General features: G+C 45.8%; 1 protein-coding gene across 3 annotated transcripts in view; it reads left to right on the forward strand.

Moving 5' to 3' along the window:
* Positions 1-20,231, forward strand: part of GSK3B (glycogen synthase kinase 3 beta) — a 1,215,699-nt gene that overhangs the window by 743,065 nt on the left and 452,403 nt on the right. For all 3 annotated transcript variants that reach the window (XM_069635848.1, XM_069635849.1, XM_069635850.1), the window contains exon 5: positions 2,557-2,687. In XM_069635848.1, coding sequence (XP_069491949.1) covers positions 2,557-2,687 — 131 coding nt within the window. The remainder of the gene's footprint in view (positions 1-2,556; positions 2,688-20,231) is intronic.

The following is a 20,231-nucleotide window of genomic DNA, read 5'->3' on the forward strand; positions in this document are numbered from 1 at the left end:
GCCATATTTATGTTCTTCTATACCTTGAGGATTGTTTCTAATACTAGGTTGTAAAAGGAGTCCCTCATGGAGTACTGGAATTTAATGACTTTACATATTGTCGGATGTGTTTGGGGTGCATATCCCAAAAAATTGCAATCAAGTGTTGGCTGCGATGTGAGCTGAAACGTCCTCCATCACCACATTACAGAGATGGTTGCCTGTCCATCTCCCAACCGTGCTTCAGTTCTTACTAATCTGTGGAGCACTGTAGCACCAGGATCATTGGTGATGGTTACAGCAAGTATAGATGGAGCTGTAGGTATTGGGTTCCTAGGGCACATGAGCATTTACTAGATGGACTAGAGGGTACGAGATTCCAGCTGGACATCTAGAATGGCATTCATCTGCTTAATCTGTTAGAGCTGCCACTATGAAAGCTCCTTTGGTGACTCTCTAAGAGGAAATGGGATTTCCTCTAGACTCCACAAATCCTCCCATCGTCTCTTCTGTGACCAGAAAGGGGAGGACATTCGAAAGAGGGTGATCTGGCACGCTTCCTTTTTCTCTACCCTTACCTAAGGCCTGAAAAGGAATTCACTATTCATAAGTATTGAAACGATGAAGCTACACCTTGTGTGCCTCACGTTCCTCCTGCATATCCTGCCATACCATCAACTTGTCATACTTTACAAGGATTCAACGGAAGTACTTTATTTTTGGAGACATAGACAAAAAACAGGGGCTCTACCTTGTACAGCTGAATCGCCCAGCAATAGGTGTTGGGTAGTGTTAGATTTAACCTCTGACACTGCCCTGCGGGGAGCTGTGGAAGAGTTTAATTGGCGGAGGGTGGTAATTCTAAATTCTGGACTTTGAACCAAGTATTCTACGGGCCTGCTCTGCCCACCTCTCCCTCGCACCCATTCTTTGTGTTTGGCATGCATGCTGTAAGCTTGGCAGATGCCCACTGAATGAAGAGTAGTTTCATGCAAAACAGAAGGATTTCTTCTATAGAAGGAGGAAGATCACTAGTATAAGAGGTTTCCTCCAAAATGACTGGGAAAAAAATACCGAATGCGTGATTTGGCCGAATTTCGACCGTTCGAAAATTCTGAACGGCCGAAAAGTTCGACCAAATCACGCATTTGGTGCTGTGGGGTTGTCCCTCGCACACTTGCTCACTATATTGTGAGTGGCGGTGGCCCTGCAGCCTTATCCAAAAAAGGGCTCCGGGGGTGTCCCCCACAACCCCCCCTCACTAAACTATACAGTATGTATAGGGACAAACCCGCAGCTGTCCCGGGAATAAAAGACAAAACTGGAACGGACCCTGCAGCGCCAGTTCCCGATCACGGAGGGGGAAGGGAACAGGCGTTGCAGCGACCAGTGAGTCGGGGGCAAGGTAAGTGGCGGGGGTGGGGCTGGGGGTTACCGGGGTTTGGCCAAGTCAAAAACGTTCAGGGGAGAAAAGACGGAAGGTTATTTAAAAAAAATGATCTTCCGTCTTTTCTCCCTCGAACATTCCCCAAACCAGTAGGAATGCCTACTTCGACAACAGGAGCCAATACTAGGACAGGACAAACGGTAAGACAGGAATTGTGGGGTTTTCCCCTTTTGTACAATCCTGCTTGCGGAGGGATTAGCTTAAATTGACACCCGAGGCGAATGTGGCAACCAATCAAGTTGCTCGGAGCCTGACTCTACTAGAAGCCTGTATTGGGCAAGCGCTTTGCTGCTCTTGCCCTCAACGCTTCCCCTCTCGCTTGATAAATCTGTGCTCCCACCTTCGCCATTACACGTTCAGGCCATCAAGGAATTGCAAAAGGTCTCTTCCTAGTGCTCCGTGTGCCATTTCCCCTGCGGCCATCCTGTGGTTTATTTCTTTTTGTGTGCTCCATAAAATGCTTCCTCTGATATTTTTTCACATAAAATTATCCGTTGGCACCCTGGAGTTTTTGACTAAGTGCAAATGACAGTCGCATCAAGGGTGGCCCGTGCCAGCCTAGTATCTGTAATGCAACCTTGGTCATGGCCACACAGGAAAGAGGATGCAGTGATGCAGGAGAACATTTGAAGTAACCCTATGAGAGCAAGTCCTGCAAATGAAAGAACTGATGCAAGCTGCTGAGATGTGTTATGCAATATATAGAGCCCTACATTTAAAAAAAAAGAATGGGATGTATTACTTGGGGATCTAGGACGAGACTGTGGGCGGTCTTTAAGCCATTATGCATTGCTAATGAGACTCAAAACCCAGTGGGTGGCATTTACCTTTGTGTTAAGCTTCTAAACTGGTGAGATTTCAGTTGTACCTACTATGGATAAAGTTTTCTGTCCCGGGCATCTGGTGTTTCGCATGTGCACCTCCTTTTGTGTGCATATTCTCATTAACCAGCTTGCTCAGGTGCCTTATGCACTCAAACCCTATAAGATCCCTTCAACATTTTAGCCCTCCCGAGTGCCAATTGTATCAGGTGATGCATGTATTTTATGGTTTGTTCATGAAGCACCTTGAAGTGGGATGAAGTGAGTGAAAGCTGAGTGTGGGCCCTCATTGACCGCTTTCTCTTTCAGTTGTACATGTATCAGCTGTTCCGGAGCTTAGCCTATATTCATTCCTTTGGGATCTGCCATCGGGACATCAAACCACAGAACCTTTTACTGGACCCTGACACAGCTGTCCTAAAGCTCTGCGACTTCGGGAGGTAAGTCTTTCAGGCTTGTTCTTCATTCTGTGTACCCGTTGAAGCCATGCTGTGTTGCAGTATGAATTCTGCAAGTGGGGGGCTACGGGGCTGCCGGTTATGGCCATAGGAGTTATATAGAGCTGTTCAAATGTAGGCACTCGACAGCAGATTATTTTTTTTAATTGATAATGAAAAGTGCTTTGCCAAGAGCAAGTTGCAAACACATAGCCTATTGCTGGCTGCTGCAGTCCCTTTGCGGGTTGCTTTTCATAGCTGTGATCTAGAACAGCCTGCTGGTGGGGAAGCATCTGGAAACAGTCAATGTGGACAGCACAAGGTGCAGTGCAAGGATCTTCAGCTGTACCGTTTTACACGTGTCGAAAGACCAGCCTTGCCTTGGTGGCAGAGATTGGGCACCGTTGGGGGTGGAGGAACTTTGTGGCGGAAGGTCGTTTGTAAGGGTAATCGAGATGCAGTCGGAGAGGTACTTCGTTTCAGGTGGTAACGCTTCCAATGATTGGGAGCGTGAGTATGAACCAAATGCGGGACGTATTATTACAGGGTGAGTGTGGGATGGATGGATGGATGGATGGATGGATAAGGGCTTTGGTGCCTGGACTGCAAAAGGGTGAGCATTGATGGATGGATTAGGTGCATGTATTCTTATTTCGGAAATTAAACCATTTCTATAAAAGATGAAAACACAGACAAAATATTTAAAAAAACCTTTTCCAACACAGCTATTCCTAGTATACATTTTAAAGAAAATCAACAAAAAATAAAACGCCAAACTCTCAGATGAATGCAGAAATAAAGCACGGGATGTATGAACTTGTCTAACCCCCAACTTCTGAACAGAGGGAATAACCATTTCCTTCTTTTAGAATCAGTTTGAAATAAAAATGCATCCAGTCATCTGAAAACCTGTTACAAATACTTGCTATTTTTGTGCCTCCTCTTTAGCCAAGCAGCATATTCTAACTGCTACTAGAAGATGCATGTACTCACTTTAATCACCCACTAATTCCAAGCAACTATCCAAACTGGATTGACTCCTATTTGAAAGCTAGAACTCCGCTGTCGATTTCATTGATCTACGATTCCTCTCGCGCAGTCTTTGACCTCCAGAAACCATTTCCGAGTCTCCCTAGCACTTATTTCATCAGCTTCGCTGTATTCTCAATAAGTGCGTATATCCGAGCTTCAACTGCGAGGTGCAACTTGAGCTAGTGTCCAAGCAAAACATCCATTACTAATAAATGGCTTCGTTGTAGGTTTTTATTCTTCCATCAACTGATCCAGTAGGCTAAAGGGTTCCCTGTTAGCTGATGATATATATATATAATGTAGACTCATTTCTTGGTGTAACAGATTGTCTGGAAAGCTCTGCGAAACCCCCATGATCTGTAATCTGCAATGATGAAGGGCTGCACTGGCCCCAAAAGGAAGAACCATGGGGTGCTACTGTTGCTGATTTGGCCTTCTGATGCAAGTCGGGCAATCCGCTGGCACAATCAATGCCTAGCATTTTCCCCATTCATCTGCTTTGTGGCCTGATAATGTGTAAGCCAGTTTAGATCCTGCTAAAGGGTTCTCCCTAATAACATTAAGTACGCACCCATTCCAGTTTTCTCTCCATTGCCCCCAGCGGTCGCTGTGAGCCTCTAGACCTACCCACAAACATTACCTTTGATTTAAACATAAGGGATTTGGAATAAGGCCTGATTTTTTTTTTTTTTTTTTTATTTTATTTTTTTTTTTTATGGCTAGTCACCCCGCCTAAAGGAAGTCTGGAGGTAGCTGAGGAAGTTGGCCGGTCGTCTAGGTTATGGGTAGCAAAGTTCAGTAGCCTATTGAGATGAGCAAGGGTGCATTTGGCGCCCTTCCTGTCCAGGTGACCAAGGATATCCTTGAGAATGGAAGCTTTACTTTCAGAGCCTGGTCCAGGTCCCTTTTAGGACATTCAGCAATAGTAGAGAAGCCCACTAGGAGCCATAAGGGTTGGCATTTTCACATTTAAGGCACAAGTCATAAAGTTTTTTTTTTTTCTGTTTTGAGTACCGTCTCATGATCTGCCTTCTAAGTCGTAAGGCCAGCCCTGAGAGTTACTTAAGCGAGTTTTTGATTTGAAAATATTTTTGAGGATTTGCAAGGCATAGCAAACATTTCAACATGTGTAAACGCTGCCAACGTAGACTAGTATTCAGTGTATGTTCATATGGTCTGAGAAAGTTGGACGTCAGGTACACATTGGGTGCTACCATTACATGGTGAAATACATGGTATTCAGTGATTATAACGAAAAAAGAATTAAACACATTTTTTAACGAACAAAAAACAGCTATAAAAAACGTTTTTTAAAGTGTGTGTATATATATAATATGGTGCGGTAAGAGGATAAAACGGGTGGAGAGGGGGTTTGGGTGGGCTTAACCACATAAGGATGTGGGGTGCTTGGGTGGCCCAAGTAGAAGAAAAAAAGAATTGGTGTTTTTTTCACTGATTGGAGTTAGTTAAAAACTGCATCTCTGTAATTGTTTGCGATGCAAGCACACAGAACCGAAATACATGCAGTGCATGTCTGAGCAGGCACTATGAGCCACATAGTTATAAATCTATATTACATTTTGCTTTGTAGAGGTTTTGGATTAGTGATTTTAAACATTACCTATCTCTGCCAACAATTTTCTGTGTTTTGCAAGTTGGATTTGAAGTGAGGAACTGGTAGTTGCCCCTTTGTAGGCCTTATTCAGGTCTTGTTTGGGACCTGTTGGGTTTAGGAGAGAAGAGGAAGAGGTTGTGAAGAAGAGTGGTGGAGCGGAACAGAGGTTTCAATGACCAGAACCTTTGGAGAGTGTAATTTAAATCGTTTTTTGAAGTATAGCTGTGGTATTGCTGGTTTATCTAGGTCTACGGTGTGATCTGACAACTTTACTGAACTTGTGGTATGTTTTGAGGGTATTTATATTTATTCTAAATATCGCATCTTCATTAGTTTGAGTTGTGCTTCGTTTGTTGTAATTGGGAGCCACAAGCGTCTGCAGGGTCTAGTCTCGGTATCTTCCGTAATGATGTCCTGTCTTGGTCTAGTTCGACAGGAGGGAGCCGGATCCTGGACCATAGGATCCACCCTTGGATTGTTTAGGGGAATGTGTGTGGGCAATGTTGTACACAGGTGAGTTTTAAGAACTTTAGAAGTAGTGGGTGGCTGTACCAAATTTGCAATTGCAGAGCTATGCAGCCCTGAACAAAATTACCCCAAAAGGCGGAGTGAGCCAGAGCGCTCTGCCATTCGTAGTGTCGAGCATAATGTTTCAGCGGCAGCAGGCATTTAGACATTTCTGAACACTTTCGGGTTAAATGGAAGCCTTTTACGCACGATGGCAAAGCACAACGCTGCATCAAATATCTCTTCCAACAAAAAAAAAGGATGGGATTGAAAGAAAGCTCTTCTAAAAAACGCTGTAGCACCATGATTCCTTACCAGTTTTTCCAAGCTGTAACCCTTTTTACACGTAAGGCCTCATATTTTGGACGGCCTTATTCTAATTTTTTAGAGATGGCCTTTCTACCCATAATGCTTTAATTCTAGCCACTTGAATGCGATCACAGAAAATCGATCCTTTCATAGGCGCAATAACCTTGACACTTTTGCTCTTCTGCCAGCGAATATAAAGGACATGCTGCCTTCGCTTGTACCCACTGATCATAAAATGGGTAAAAAACTACTTCTCAGGTCCTTTTTAATATGAGCATAACTGGAGCAGATGGACTGACGCTTTATATGCAGCACAGGGAGTGCAGCTTGATGGTTCTGATTTGGCTCTGCAGCGCTCGGCTCCAGTTAGTATAGTGAGGAAGTGATATTGGCAAGGCGGCTCACCAAAGATGAAGGTTTCAGCATGTTCACCTCCTTCAACTGCCCGATTCCACTGAATGTCTTGTGTAGCTATTTATTTTATTTATTTATTTGCACTTCTAAAGCGCGCTTGCAGCCCAAAAGGCATCGAGGCGCTGTTACAGAAAATGCGAAGATTCAATTACAGGGGGTGCCCAGTGGGCTCTTGGTTGCAGGTAAAGGAACAAACATGCAAATCATTGTTAAACGGAACAAAATGCAAGGAACTGTATTTTATTTTATTTATTTGCACTTATAAAGCTACAATCCTCCCCAGTCCTCAGCCTGCAAGTTCTATACTCTGCTTGGCCTTTGTGGCAAATGTTTGCAACATGCAATCATCAATGTTCAAAGTAGTTATTGTTTTTTTCATGAGGACATCAGCTTGTGTGGTTTTGGCAGCTCGTCTTGTGTATTCAAGACCATGTAATTCTGCTCCTTGTGATACAGAACACACCAAGAAGAACCTTACCTATCCAGAGTCCAGTTCCATGGTAGCTGTCACAAAGCTTCTGGGCATTTCAAGGACTGACTTTCCTAGAGCGTTGCTATTGGTCCAAATTCCCACCTTGTGCCCCTTAATGCCCATTATGCTGCGTTTATTCCTTCAGAGAGCTGCAGAGTACTTGTATCCTGATGTATAACCCACTGAACAGGGAATATGTATAGGGAGTTAAAACGTGCAGTAGAGCATGAACATACCCTTGTAGATGAAGGAACGAATCTAGCCCTGGTGCAGCTTCCAGGTAGGTTGCATTCTACAGCAATTAATGGGCAGTAGAAGAGGTCCCGTGGAGGGAGAAATTATTGTAGAGATCCTCTTAACAGAGCTGGTCTACTCGGACACAGGTAGCTGGTGCATGCAGAATGACGGAGCCCACTTCGAGTTTAGAGAATGGACTGGGAACAGTGTCCTGTTTAAATATTTTTTATTGGATTTGGTTTGCATGCCCTTTACAAATTCATCCCAAACAAGACAAACCACATCCTTACAATACAACATATCAAAAATCCAATTGTTCCCCCTTATAAAATCACAGTAATCGCACATTGAAAAGTTTTTTACTTTTTTTAAAAACTTTTAAAGCAGCAACAAGACCAGGTATCAAAGCGTAAAACATGATTAGAATGTTACAAATCTAAACAAGTAGGACAATGATCTAGCATGACACCGATATTAGAAAATCAAACACATTGTGAGACACTGTGCATTTAGGGTATTCCACAACTTTAGACTCTATAGTGTTTAACTTTCTGCTTTTCATTTTAGAGATTTAAAGAAAGTTGTTACCGCTATAGTATCTGAAGTGTTTTCACCTTTTTAGCATCTGTGCCAAATATAGCATTACACCACTGGTGGGTCTGTAATTCATGGGCTTTGACCTCGCGCCTTTCTTAAAGATGGGGACTATATATGCCGTTTGCCACGATTTACGGAAGGCTTTAGTTGACACAACACTTTCAAATAAAATGGTCAAGACATTTGCCCAGTTGATTGCCCAGATACATTGGTCACTCCTAGTTTGTTCATTGGTAAAGTTTGAACAAATTTCAAACATCTGCAAATCAGCAAAGATATAATCTAAAGTAGATTTACTATTGCCACGAAACAAGTGTGACGGTTACCCTCAAACCCCCTGATTTGACCATTGATGAAGTGTAAATTGAAAGTAGCCATCGCAGAGCTCCATTGCCAGCCTGCTCTTGATTTTTGGTCAAGAGGGAGCTTATCCGTGTTATTCATCAACATTAAATATTCTAACATCGGTAAGCATTTAGCATTCTGGTCATCAGCCAGCAAAACATAGCGAGGGCCAGCTCTAATTTTTCACTTACAAACTAAATCAACAATAGTCTGTAGAATCGCATCCAGCTCTCCCACCCGTTTATGCCAATCTCCATTAATCAGGGGAACATGGTGCTTACTCGATACCATTGACATCACAGCAGCTAAGAGCCCATAGGGGAGATTCTCAATCGGGTGGCTAATTCCCTTTAAATCACATTGAAGGGCAGTGACTAAGCCACCAGACGAGCTACCTCCTCCACTTGGTTTTGCAACTTGGATGAAAACATGGTACCCATCTAACGATGGAATGGATGTCAACCAGGTTTCCTAAAGCATTACACAATTACAATTTCTCAGAGTATCAATAACTGCATTATTTGTATACAGGTGAGCGTGACCTCTATTAATTCCCCTGCAGGGAAAAAAAGGTCAATTGAAAGTTCAGGTCATCGTGGTCTCGACCAGGAGCCAGAATTGCCAGGCCCCTGTAGTGTGTGGGATCCATCTTCAGGGGATCCTGTGAAGATTTTCTCCATGCCACCTCTTTAGGTGATTGGGATTAGCCTTTATCCTTCGCGACTGAGCGCTGTGCGAGTGCTCCTCCCATCTAGCAAGTGAGAAGCCCATGTTATTTAGAGGGGTTCTTTCAGGTGAGATCAGGTCAATCACCCGTTTAGAGCGGACATGAATCAAAGCTTGTCATATTCTACCCTTTCATTGTCTGCTGAAGAGAGAGCCGGCTAGAATTAGCAGAATGCTGGTGCGATTTAGACATACAGGCACACGGTCTCCCAAAAGGCTGGAAATCAGTAGAACATGGCTTCTTGTGGGAGCATGTTGCCACTAATGAGCTGTCAACGCAGGTTTTGGTATAAGTGGCATCAAGGGGCTGGGGTTCGGAAGGTCAGAAACAAAACTACACCTTTGTTTTAAAGAAATGCGAGAGTGGAGCCCCCCTGTGTTGCATTATTTGGGATCATTGTATTACGTATATTACCTTCGCAGGTCTGACAATGGATCCCCGTATCTGAGCGGATTACAGGGCTGTATTGGGTTAGATCTGCCGTTCCCTCGGGATATATAGCTTAGCAAGTAGGCCACCCGGGCTTAGATCGGTGGCCTGTTTTAGTTCGAGCCTACGGCACGGGGCCCTTCCGGAGGGTCGCATGCTGGACGGGTTTCCTGTGCCTTTTCCGACAGTAATTAGTTATATAGGGGCTTTTGTGATAAGGGGTTGAGAGGGGTGGCGAGGGGCTTGGAGGAAGGCCTACTAGTGTAGGCAAGGCAGGGGATTTCACAAACAAAGTGATTACCGTTGGAATAAAGGCAGGGAGCCGCTGGGTGGCAATCGCTTAGCATCCTGCCTGAATGTGTTTGAGCAGCAGAGGTGCAGCTAGACGAGGCTCCAAAGTCAACTCTCGCTGCCCATAACCAGCTGCTGAATATTTCCCTCAGGGGACTATCCCGCGAAACAACATGAAACTAGTCAACTCCTTCCAGGGCGCGAACAAACATGCCAACTGTGGACCCCCCCCCGCCCCCCTGCCCCGCTGTAATTGTATTGTGTGTTTAAAGGCAATGTACAGGGAGAAAAGCTTCCGGTTCGCCCCTGCCCGGGGCCCACAGGAAAATCTCACACAGGGAGCTAGCAGACTTGGGGCTGGCACTGCCTGCACTGCACATTGCATTTCTCGGCCAGGCACCTTAAAACCTGAAGTAACTTCTTGTCGATTTGATCCAATTTACTCGCATGAGGGCGCAGCGCCATCGTGTGGCCGCTGGCGGGGCAGCGCACGAAGTTTTACCGATGCGGACAGACCGACACCCTTTTTTCCAGCTAAGGTAGTGCTATTTCCCCCCGCCCCCTTCGTGTGGCCCAGGTGCTTTATAGGAATGTTTCAGTTGGGTGTAATCTCGTAGATCTGTGTTCGGTCCTCTCGGTGCTCTAATGGCCAACTCCGAGATGAGGCTAAACTTGCGAGAATCTCGCAAGAGGAGAGACCTAAAGGTGCGCAATAGGCGTGGGCATTGAGCATGGCATGAATGCTCTTCTCCAGACTCGACCATCGGTGCCCGGCCTCCTTGGGGTGGTTGTGGGGTGACTTGGAAGAAAGGGCTTTGTAGGGTACCAAAGTGACGTTTGCCTTGGGTCTGAAGATCATGGCTCTTTGTCCTCTTCTTCGGTTGCCAAGTTTGAAAATGAGGTACAGGGCGCGTTTCACCAGGTGAGGAAAAACAGATTAACGATGGGAATGAATTAGGCTGGAATGTCTCGCCAGAGCGCTGTTCCATGGAGACACGAGACCCACACCCTTTAAATTAAGGAAGCTCGCTGCCCCCTTATGTCACGAGTCTCTTGGCGCCGAGTTTGACTTTTGAAATCTCAGGCAGGGGGCGCCACAACGGATTTACAAGCTGCATCTGACATTCCTAGCTGTACTTATGTTTTGTACTTTGCACACATTTAACTTTAATGCTATTCACACAAGGCCTGCATTTGCATGTTACTTTGGATGCACGCACCTGTTAGCGCAGAGCATGCGTTGGGGGCAAAACTACTGAATGCGGGTGCTTTTGAGTACTGTGGGGGAGGTGAGCAGGCAGCACACGGATGGATGGGTGGGTGGGTGGGAAGGGTGATTGATTGCACAGTATCAGTGGCGGTCATGCTTCTTAGCAGTCTCTCTGCTGAAACCCTAGAGGAGGCAACTTGAGTGCATCGACCTTCACAGTAGCAATTGCTGTGACAGTCTGGGTGCATTCCCATGGTCCCCTAATGCTCTTTCCTTTTATAAAAAAAAGCACAGGCTTGGGTTCTATGGAGAGATAATGTGTTGCATGGCCTGGCCTAGGGTCACCACCTGCCCCCCAGGAGAGTGGATCCCCACAGTACATTTGTGTCATTTCCCCGCACTGGAGGAACTTGCCAATGGCTAGTGCTTATAGCAATCCTAGTGAACTTGGGCAAATGCGTGCTGAGTGCAGGAGTCAATCGCCCCACAAATGCCACCAAGGAACGCTTTAACTTTATCAATGAGCTCTGCTTAGCGACATTGAGGCAGGTAGCAATACGCGAGAGGCCAAAATGCAGCCAAGTGACGTCCTTCATTTTGTTATTGATTTTTAAAATAAAGCTTTGGCAATAATGGGAACCCCACCAGTACGTAGAATGGAAGATTATGACTTTGCCCAAAGCTTTTCTCCCCAAACTCTATATACTCGCACGCCCTCCTGACCTGCCTCTGGGCTCTTTTATGGTGGCCAGTGCGTCTCCACAGGCTCTAGTATCTGCCCCTTGAGGTCTGTAACGCGAGTAAACCCTGAAAACCTGCTTCTACTACATTACACAGCTTGTGTGTGGTGGGGGGGGGTAGCCTCCTTCACCCAAGGAAGGAGTAGTTACAAGATTAAAGTAATCTCTTGCCTTTGTTGGATTCACCAGGATACAAGCCCCCCCCCCCGCCCCCCACCCCACCAGGAAGACCAGCTTCCAGCATCCCCTTGAGGCGCGACTGCTTTCTCTGGAACCTGCTGCCACCAACTCAGAACCCTTCAGGTTCTGAGGCTGCAGGTGCCACTCAAAGACCAGACAGTAATGGGTGCCCTGATAGAAAAGATGCCTGCATGTTCCTGCCTGATCAAAAGGATTTGTGTTGCAGCATGTCAAAATGAGAATATATTGGCATTTAACAAGGAGGGGGGGAGGGGGGAGGGGGTACTCGGCATAAAATGTGCACATACTATTTTACAAAGTGGAGTTAGGTTAAACCTATGTACATTACTCAATGTAACTCCATTATAGACGGTCCAGCATGGGGTGGTAGCACATTAAAATTCCGCCTTTTTTTCTTGATTACGCGGCGAAAAATAGTGCACGCTAATAACATAAATCCTTTACTCAATGTTTGTGTATGAAATTATACCACTGGTACAACCAACACATGTTTTGACGCTATCGTGGTGATGGTAAAGGTGTCCAGTTGCTGCATAGACGATGTAGTGTTTCAGCTTCCAGCACATCCCTCCGACCTAGTCTTTAGGGTTCCAATATGGTTATATTTCGTAAATAAATAAATAAACAAACCATCACCCAATTAGTCCCCATTAAAGTGTCAATAGAATCCGTATATTTCTTGATTTGTCTAAAAATGGTCTGAAAATGATCCCATTACAATTGGATACATTCTCAAACGTGCCTCCTGCTTATATTTAGATATTATTTTAGAACAATACTTCTTTGTTTATTTTACTTTAATGTGATAGTTTATAAATAAACTTTTACACATAAATTAAATGCACATAAACATTATTTTCATATGTAGACAATACTTCACTATTACACATTAACACTTGTTACCTAGACTATTGAGACACATAAACCTAAAAATATGCAATCACGAAAATCAATGTGCACTCTAAAATATGATATGATAAAACATACTTAGATATCTAAATTTTCATAAAACCATATATCTGTCTCATTATGAGTCTTCACACTTGTAAACACAATACATCGTAACTTGAGTGTTAAGAGTTGACCAAAAAAATGGCCATCACACAAATGCCTCAGATGGAAATTCCCAGGCGGCTCTCTACTACCAGCCAAACATTGTACATTGCAATCAAGCGGCTCATATGCTGCGAATTAACACTGCTCCGCCAGAAAGCCAATTCTGCAAAGGAGTCAAGATTATGTACATATCTCCCATATTGGGTCTGGTATGTTATACGTAATTTAGGGTAATTAGTTAACACGTTTCCCCGTTTCTACTTTTGACTGGTTCTTAGATATTCGGCAGTATCGTTCAGACTGAGGTATCTGGTTTATTACACCAGTACAGGCCAAAACCGGCAAGTAGTTCACCTTAAGTAGCACTATAAAACGCCTCAGTCTGACTGCTGGACAGGGATTAAAATAAAACTGTGGCTCATTATAGGAGTATAGAACAAACTTGGTAAATTGAAAGGACTTTAAATTCTCCAAATGGGCATAGTTCTTATCCAATCATGCATATCCGATTTTTTTTTTTAGAGTGCAGTCCTAGTTTTAGGAGTGAACCCATCAGATCGAATATGCCACCTAATTTCTTTCAAATAAATATCGACCTTGTCTTTGAGGAAAAAGATTACTTTATTCGTTGCTCATAACATTGCCCCCCTCGAGTGTGCTTTCCATATTCAGACCCCAAATGCCCAGAACTAACTTGGGGCTCACCTATGCACTTCCTGCTTAGTGAAGTTCGATCTGTTTTCTTTGTACAGTACCTGTCAAAACGTGTTAGAATCCATCTCGCGTGTGTTCACATAGCACATTGCAATCACTTGTTTGGACAGCAGTAGTCACAAGCTTACTGGAGAAACATTTAGTTATTGCTGGATCCTGCAACTGTGTATCTATAGTGTTCATCTCCCATTCGAGTTATAATTACTTCCCTGGAGAGCTTTGCTGCAGGCGGGGAAAAGGTTGGTCTCCTGTTCATTTGCTCTACGTGATCCATTAATGGATCTGGATTACTTTGAGTTTTTAAGGGCAGGGGTAAACAAAAAAGGTAAAGCTACACCAGTCTGTTCACCCAAACTTGCTGCTGCCACCAAAAACCCTAATGGTGTTTCTGATTCATCGTTGTTCAGCACTTGTAATTGCTTCTAGACCTCGTTCCGCTTCCCCATCTCCGGTGGTGCCATATTATCTTAGAAAATCCATGATTTGTTGCGTCGTGACATTGCACAATTGCTGATGTCATGTGTGTACCAGTGCCATAGTTGTGCTCTAGAGTCCCCACGTGTATTAAGACTTAACAGTCAACATCAGTATTGATATGCTTTGTTTGTGCAGGGCGTACTGGTGTATAGGGTCCCCATGTGGAAACTACAATCTGTGTGGGAATAAATCAACCCCAGATCTAAATAAGGAAAGGGGATGTTACATGCTATATGATTAGCGTGTGCACTGTAAAGTCATACCCAGTAAACTGCATTTACCCTTGCCTTATGGAGAAGGAAGAAACCCGGCTGTGGATAGTACTGGGGCACTTGTGCCATTTCTGGGAGTCAATCCTGCCTACTGTAAATGTCATGTGCGGGGGGAGGGGGAGAATAGTATTAAAATGATTAACTTATAAGAGCAAAAAAGAATACGTTTTAGCCTAATGTGGGAACCAGACACACTGTGTGGTGGCTCCTTAGTTCAAGCATGTGTATATCAAACATTATGTAAATGTCATGTAGAGGTAATTGGTGGATGCTGGTTGTCATTGTGGAGGGTGTGACTGATAAATTTGTCTGCTCATGTTGGATTGCATCTTGTGACTATGTTAATGTTTTTGTGGTGACTAACTCCACTCTTTCATTTAGACCGTCCTTCACTGAGTTGGTTCCTGCCATCCAATAGATCTCCCGGTTCCCAAGTTTGAGGTCACCCTTTCTGTGTGAGTTTTAGTTTCTCTGTAACAGCCCATTACAATACTCAGGTCTTACTCCAAACTCTTTACATTAAATACTAAGATTGCAAACCAATCCAAATTGCTGAAGACCGAATAATTGTCATCAAGGGTCAATATGAATTGGTCACCAGCCACTCCAGAAATTCACTAGCTCAATGTTCAAGCCCGTATCTGCTTCAAAATAGTGTTGTATATAAATGCCCCCTCTTAACTCCAAGAAAAAGTAAAAGCCCTCTGTTAACGACTCCCATACAGCCAAGACCACCAGCGGGATGGACCATCCCTACAACTAGTCCCAAAAGCCAGGTCGATCGTTTTGTAGCCATGACTCTAAGCCTGTGGAACAGTGTCTATGATGAAATGACTACTGCTCCGCAGGATGACACAGGTGAGTAGTGGCTAAAGTTCCTCCTCAGCCCCACACTATCAAACCAGCAGTGACCACAATCATAAAGGTGCAACTTACACAGCCCAAAAGCTAAACAGCCTTTACTTTTGGTAACGTGGGCCGAGGGCAGGCTATGCTCCTCAGGAGGGGGTGCTAGATGTTACAGAAGTAAGCCAAACAATAGCACGGTAGTACCAAAATAAACTATGTTCAACCAAGATTCTGCTCCCTCCCCCCACACCCATATATGGTCCAAATGCTACAGCTGATTTTTCTACAGGAAACCTGTTCTGGGACCTATACTGGCTGCTGCTGGCATAGTACGGTTGGGAAGCCCTAGCAAATCCAAGATGGTGAGACCCTGCTGTGGTCTGAAGCTCTCCTCTCTGCTACTTTGACTCCACCATTCCTACTTCAAAAGGACTGCAGTAATCTGCACCCATGTGTGAGTGCCATTGTCATGTCAGGACGGTCATTGAAGCACTGGTTCTCGGGAGCCCTCAGGAGGGTTCCTGCTAGCCGGAGGAAGGAGTTGACTGTTCTCAAGGGGGTTTGGGGGGGGGGCTGGGGGTGGTCAAGTGGCTTCCTTGGCTTGGTCACACATGATTGTTGTGGGTACACCCAGGCCAATACACGTCCAACCCATCAATGAGTCACTGCTCACCAAGCTGGCAATAGTGACATCCAAATGCTTGTGGCTCTATAATTAGTAATCTGAGTAACCACCATGTCCTAACCAGACATTGGTTACGTTTTAATATTATCTGCCATCAGAATGTCTGTTGCACAAACTAGGGGTGCAAGCGGTTAAAAAGCAGCCCCTGCCTGTTGGTGCTTAGCATTGCAGCAGCTGTGTACAGGGATGCACATAAGCGACCTTTGAATCTGCCCTGCTTCCACAGGAAGGCAGCTGCGTGGGATGTCAGGAGACAGAAGCAGCAAGTCACATGTCTGCACAATACTTTCTGCCATTGCATTATGAAAGTAGTGTCTGATGAGCACACTTTCAGAAACCGTATTACCCTCCGATCACTGAAAAAGATGAGGCCGTTCGGCCCTCACCAGATTGTCTCCAGTCAGTGTCCTCAATGGCTTGACATCTAGAAATGGATAGGAACTCTGCACACTGCTGCAAAATCTAGAGCAGTTGGATTTTGCGATTACTTCATGCACAACAAACATTAACAATAGGATTCTCATTTCAACTATTGTCGTGTTTCTCTCTACCCTCAGGTTCATAATCTACATTAGGCCTTGCAAATTCTTAAAAATCCCACTAGCCCTGCAGGGCGAGTTCCTTAGTTTACATAATTCACTTGCCCCATTGTGACTGGTGACAAAATATTTCAGTGCTTTTTGTGAAATGGTGCACACTTCATATTTGCTGCAATGCTGTCAAGCATGCACAGTAAAACCTGTATTTGCCTTTTACTGCAAACCGTGTGTTTGCACTAAATGAAAAATGTTTCTAACATCCCCATACTCGCCAGCAAGGTTGAGTATGGAGCAAATGGTACTCGCTCTTCGAACAATCTGATTACCAATGCTAGCAGGCTAGATTTTGCGAGCCCTGTTTATATTTTATTTGGGTGGCAATGTAAATCTGGGTGAGCTGGCTACTCCAGAGCCTCCACTTGTTCATGTTGGTATTGGGTAGAAGAAATCTGGGAGTGTGGTGTAAGTTTGACTGCAAAAAGCAATATAGTGCCAGCTGCGGGATACACTATAAAGCAGAAAACATATTCTAATGGCATAGCATTGAGTGGGGGAGGCGTCTGTAGCTTTGGCGTGTCCTTGGCATTTCCTGCTTCTTTATAGTTGCATGTTGTGTTCCGAATTTAACTGTGTACACACGTTCCATTCCTAAATTCTTTGTTGAACACACTAGCTTGTTGGATTGTATTGGCGATGAGCCTCGAAGGAGCTGTTGTCTTCTGAGTGTTGGAATCAGCTTTGTCCTTTCTTTATTGGCTTGTCAATAGTATCCTCTTCAGGCTAACTTTATTATAGTTGTTGGCAAAGGTCCTATCCAGTTCAATCTTTCTCATTTGCAGAAGATGACCTCTTTTGCTGGGCACGTGTGCCCTGCACAGCCATGCTAATATTTTAACTGGCACGTTTGCTCAGAAGCAGCTACTCTGCTGGTCACCGGATGTCTTCCATCGAGGATCCATTCTTCCCCATTCCTACTTGCAGAGTGTGGTCCTTGTACATCCCTTAGTATCCGCTCTTCTCTGGTCTTGGGGCCCCTCACCAGCAGTACATGCAAGTGGAGGCTGGCCCTGTCCTGCAGCGTTTTAACATCTGCTGCACGGGTCATGATGGGATTGAGGAGAGTAGTCCTGCCTGTGTCTTAAGTGCGCTGGCAACATGTTGTACTTGACCGCCATGTACGGATGGCCGGAGCCGCAGGTACAAAGGCTTTATTCCTTCAGTTACAGGTAGCGGGTAAAATACAGGCCCCAACTGATAAGTAGTATCCCAGGCACGCATCCAGCAGCTGTCCTGCATAGAAACCTCAGCAGATCACTCGCACATGATTCTGCACTCTGAACCTTCATGACACTGTCCATGCAGGCATGGACACCAGAGTAGGTGGAAAGCGCATCACAATATACCCCCCCGCCCCCTTCCCTTATGGACACATCAGAAAAAGAATACACTAAAAAGTGCCTTACAGGGGAAGTAGGAAAGGCAAGGAAATCAGAAGTCCATGCTCACAAGACTACCAAAATGAATCCGCTCCTCTAATGAAACCCATGGGTCCTTAAGCTCCCTCCACCAGTGTGTGGCACACTCGGGCCGCTCACACTAGGGTGGTTCAGCAACTTCACTGCCAGAGGGAATCGTGCTACATCTGACCATGCCACATCCTCAGGCTGCAGCCTTCAGCCTTCCTCATTAGACGAGACCAAGCCCAACGAGACGCTGGGAAAAGCACCTAACCGCGACCACAAAGGAGTACACGCTGCTGTGAAGGCGGACTTGATCAAAAGAGGATATCCATTGTGCTTTGCATGCCTGGGCTTGAATCCCATTCTCGTCGCCAATTTTGTAGTTAGCCACCTTGTAGGTATGTCGGGAGCCACAGGTACAAAAGAAGGCTGCTTTATCCCCTGGGTTACAGGTACCAGGTAAAGTACAGGCCCCAGCAAGTTAGTAGCAGCACGGGATAGAACTCCAGTAAATGGAACATCCACCTACAGGCCCTCGCAGCCTGCCAGTCTACAACTCACACACATGGAGCACGTCGCAGATCACTCCCGCCGCAGGACTCCACCCTCAGAGCTTTCATGACCTCATGCATGCAGGGAAGACTGGGTAGATGGAAAGCCCATCACCACGCATGCAGGCTCATGACTCATGTGCCGCTATTTTAAGCCACCAGAACGTGAGCTCCAAAATGCGTTCTCAGAATTTTTTTGGGAAGCTGTTTGTGTAGCCAATGCATGAACATGGCAGCCATCAGGCTGACCTCCCACGTCATACCTCTTCTAGATCTGACTTTTTATTAAAAACCATCCTTTCCGCCGTATTGGTGGGGGTTCTATAAAGTAAGAAGAAACGAGCTTCTGTGGAATGGTACAGTCTGCTTAGGTGGGGTGGGGGGGGGCAAAAGAGGGTTTCTCCCTGGAGACGTCCACGTTTCACCTGCGTCGATGGTCACTTGCAAGCAGAACTGACTTTTTTTTTTTACCACCACAGTTGTAAGTGTTGCCCGGTTACGCTTTGCTTATGATCATTGAAGCCCTAGTCTCCTCTGAAATGCTCCAAGGTGTTGTGGTTCCCTGGTATGAAGTACACCGTATGAATATTGGAATGTAAACCTTCTCCAGCATGGGGTCTGGCATGGATTCACATGCTCATGAATATTCCCCGTCGTCAGGCTGGGAATCCTCGGTAAAGAAAAAACCAGTATCAGTTTCGTTTCTGATCTGTCTTTCGTAGTAATATCCAATCACTGGTCTCTGCGTCATACTGACCACAGCCAATGACTGCCCTCTACCTAAGCACCGCCTCTGGCAGCCATCTTCAGATTTTTACCGCACGTTCATGTGTTGGGATCCTCGTGCTATTGCTCTCGAGCGTTAGTGCTATTTTTTCACGTTTTTTCTCAAAAACTTAGTTTTTTCGGTCAAAAGAGCCTCAAGCTCCACCGACTCTCCATCCGATCAACGGGGACCCGTGTCGGATTCGTCTGCGCCCCTCAAGGGTGAAGATTTCGTCAAGCTACGCTTTTGGAGGACTCCAGAAGTTTCTCAGGCCCGGACATGGCCCAGGAGAAGGGATGCTCGACGCCCGGAAAGCTGTTCAGGGTCTGCCCTGGATGCCAGCTGCAGAACGTCTTTAAGGAGGACGAACACTCCTTTTGTCTCTACTGCTTACATGAGGACAAGACGCACGTGGAGAAGGACTGTGCGTTTTGCGGCAACATGTCGGAGCGGACCATGAAGGACCGCCATCAACGTCTCGCCAACTGGCTGGAAGGGAAGAGCCCGTCAGGCGAGAAGAAGAAGAAGAAATCCGAGCGGTCTTCTAAGACCTTTGAGGACGCCCCGGCGACGGGGGTCCAACACAAGGCAAAGCACCGCGAGTCCGCTGGCACCGGGAGCGCCGAACGGTCTGGCTCTACGGGCGCCAGGCAGGGCGCACCCTCCCCGGCACCATCAACCACGAGCCAACGCTCTGGGTCGGGTAAGAGGAAGGCCGAGCACACGGCGAAGCTCCTGGAGAGGCCCCGGTCGAGCTCGAAGGCCCCATCGGAGGGGGAGCGAGGCAGTGTCCCCCCCCCTCAAGGATAAGGCGGTGAGCGACGGCAGCGACGGGTACGGACGACTAGGTATACGACGAGGATGTACCGTCGTCGCCTCCCACCAGGGCTTCTCCGCCCGACGAGATTGGATCGTTCCACTCCATGATCACCAGGGCATCCGAGCTTTTCCAACTCTGCCCTGAGGAGAAGAAGGAAGGTTTCCTTTATCAGCGGCGCGAGGCCAAGAGGAAGACGGTCCTCTCAGTGCCTCTATTGGACGACATTTGGGAT

The sequence above is a fragment of the Ambystoma mexicanum genome, chromosome 7p (assembly GCF_040938575.1).
Source record: "Ambystoma mexicanum isolate Mex_15411 chromosome 7p, UKY_AmexF1_1, whole genome shotgun sequence".
Classification (NCBI taxonomy): Eukaryota; Metazoa; Chordata; class Amphibia; order Caudata; family Ambystomatidae; genus Ambystoma; species Ambystoma mexicanum.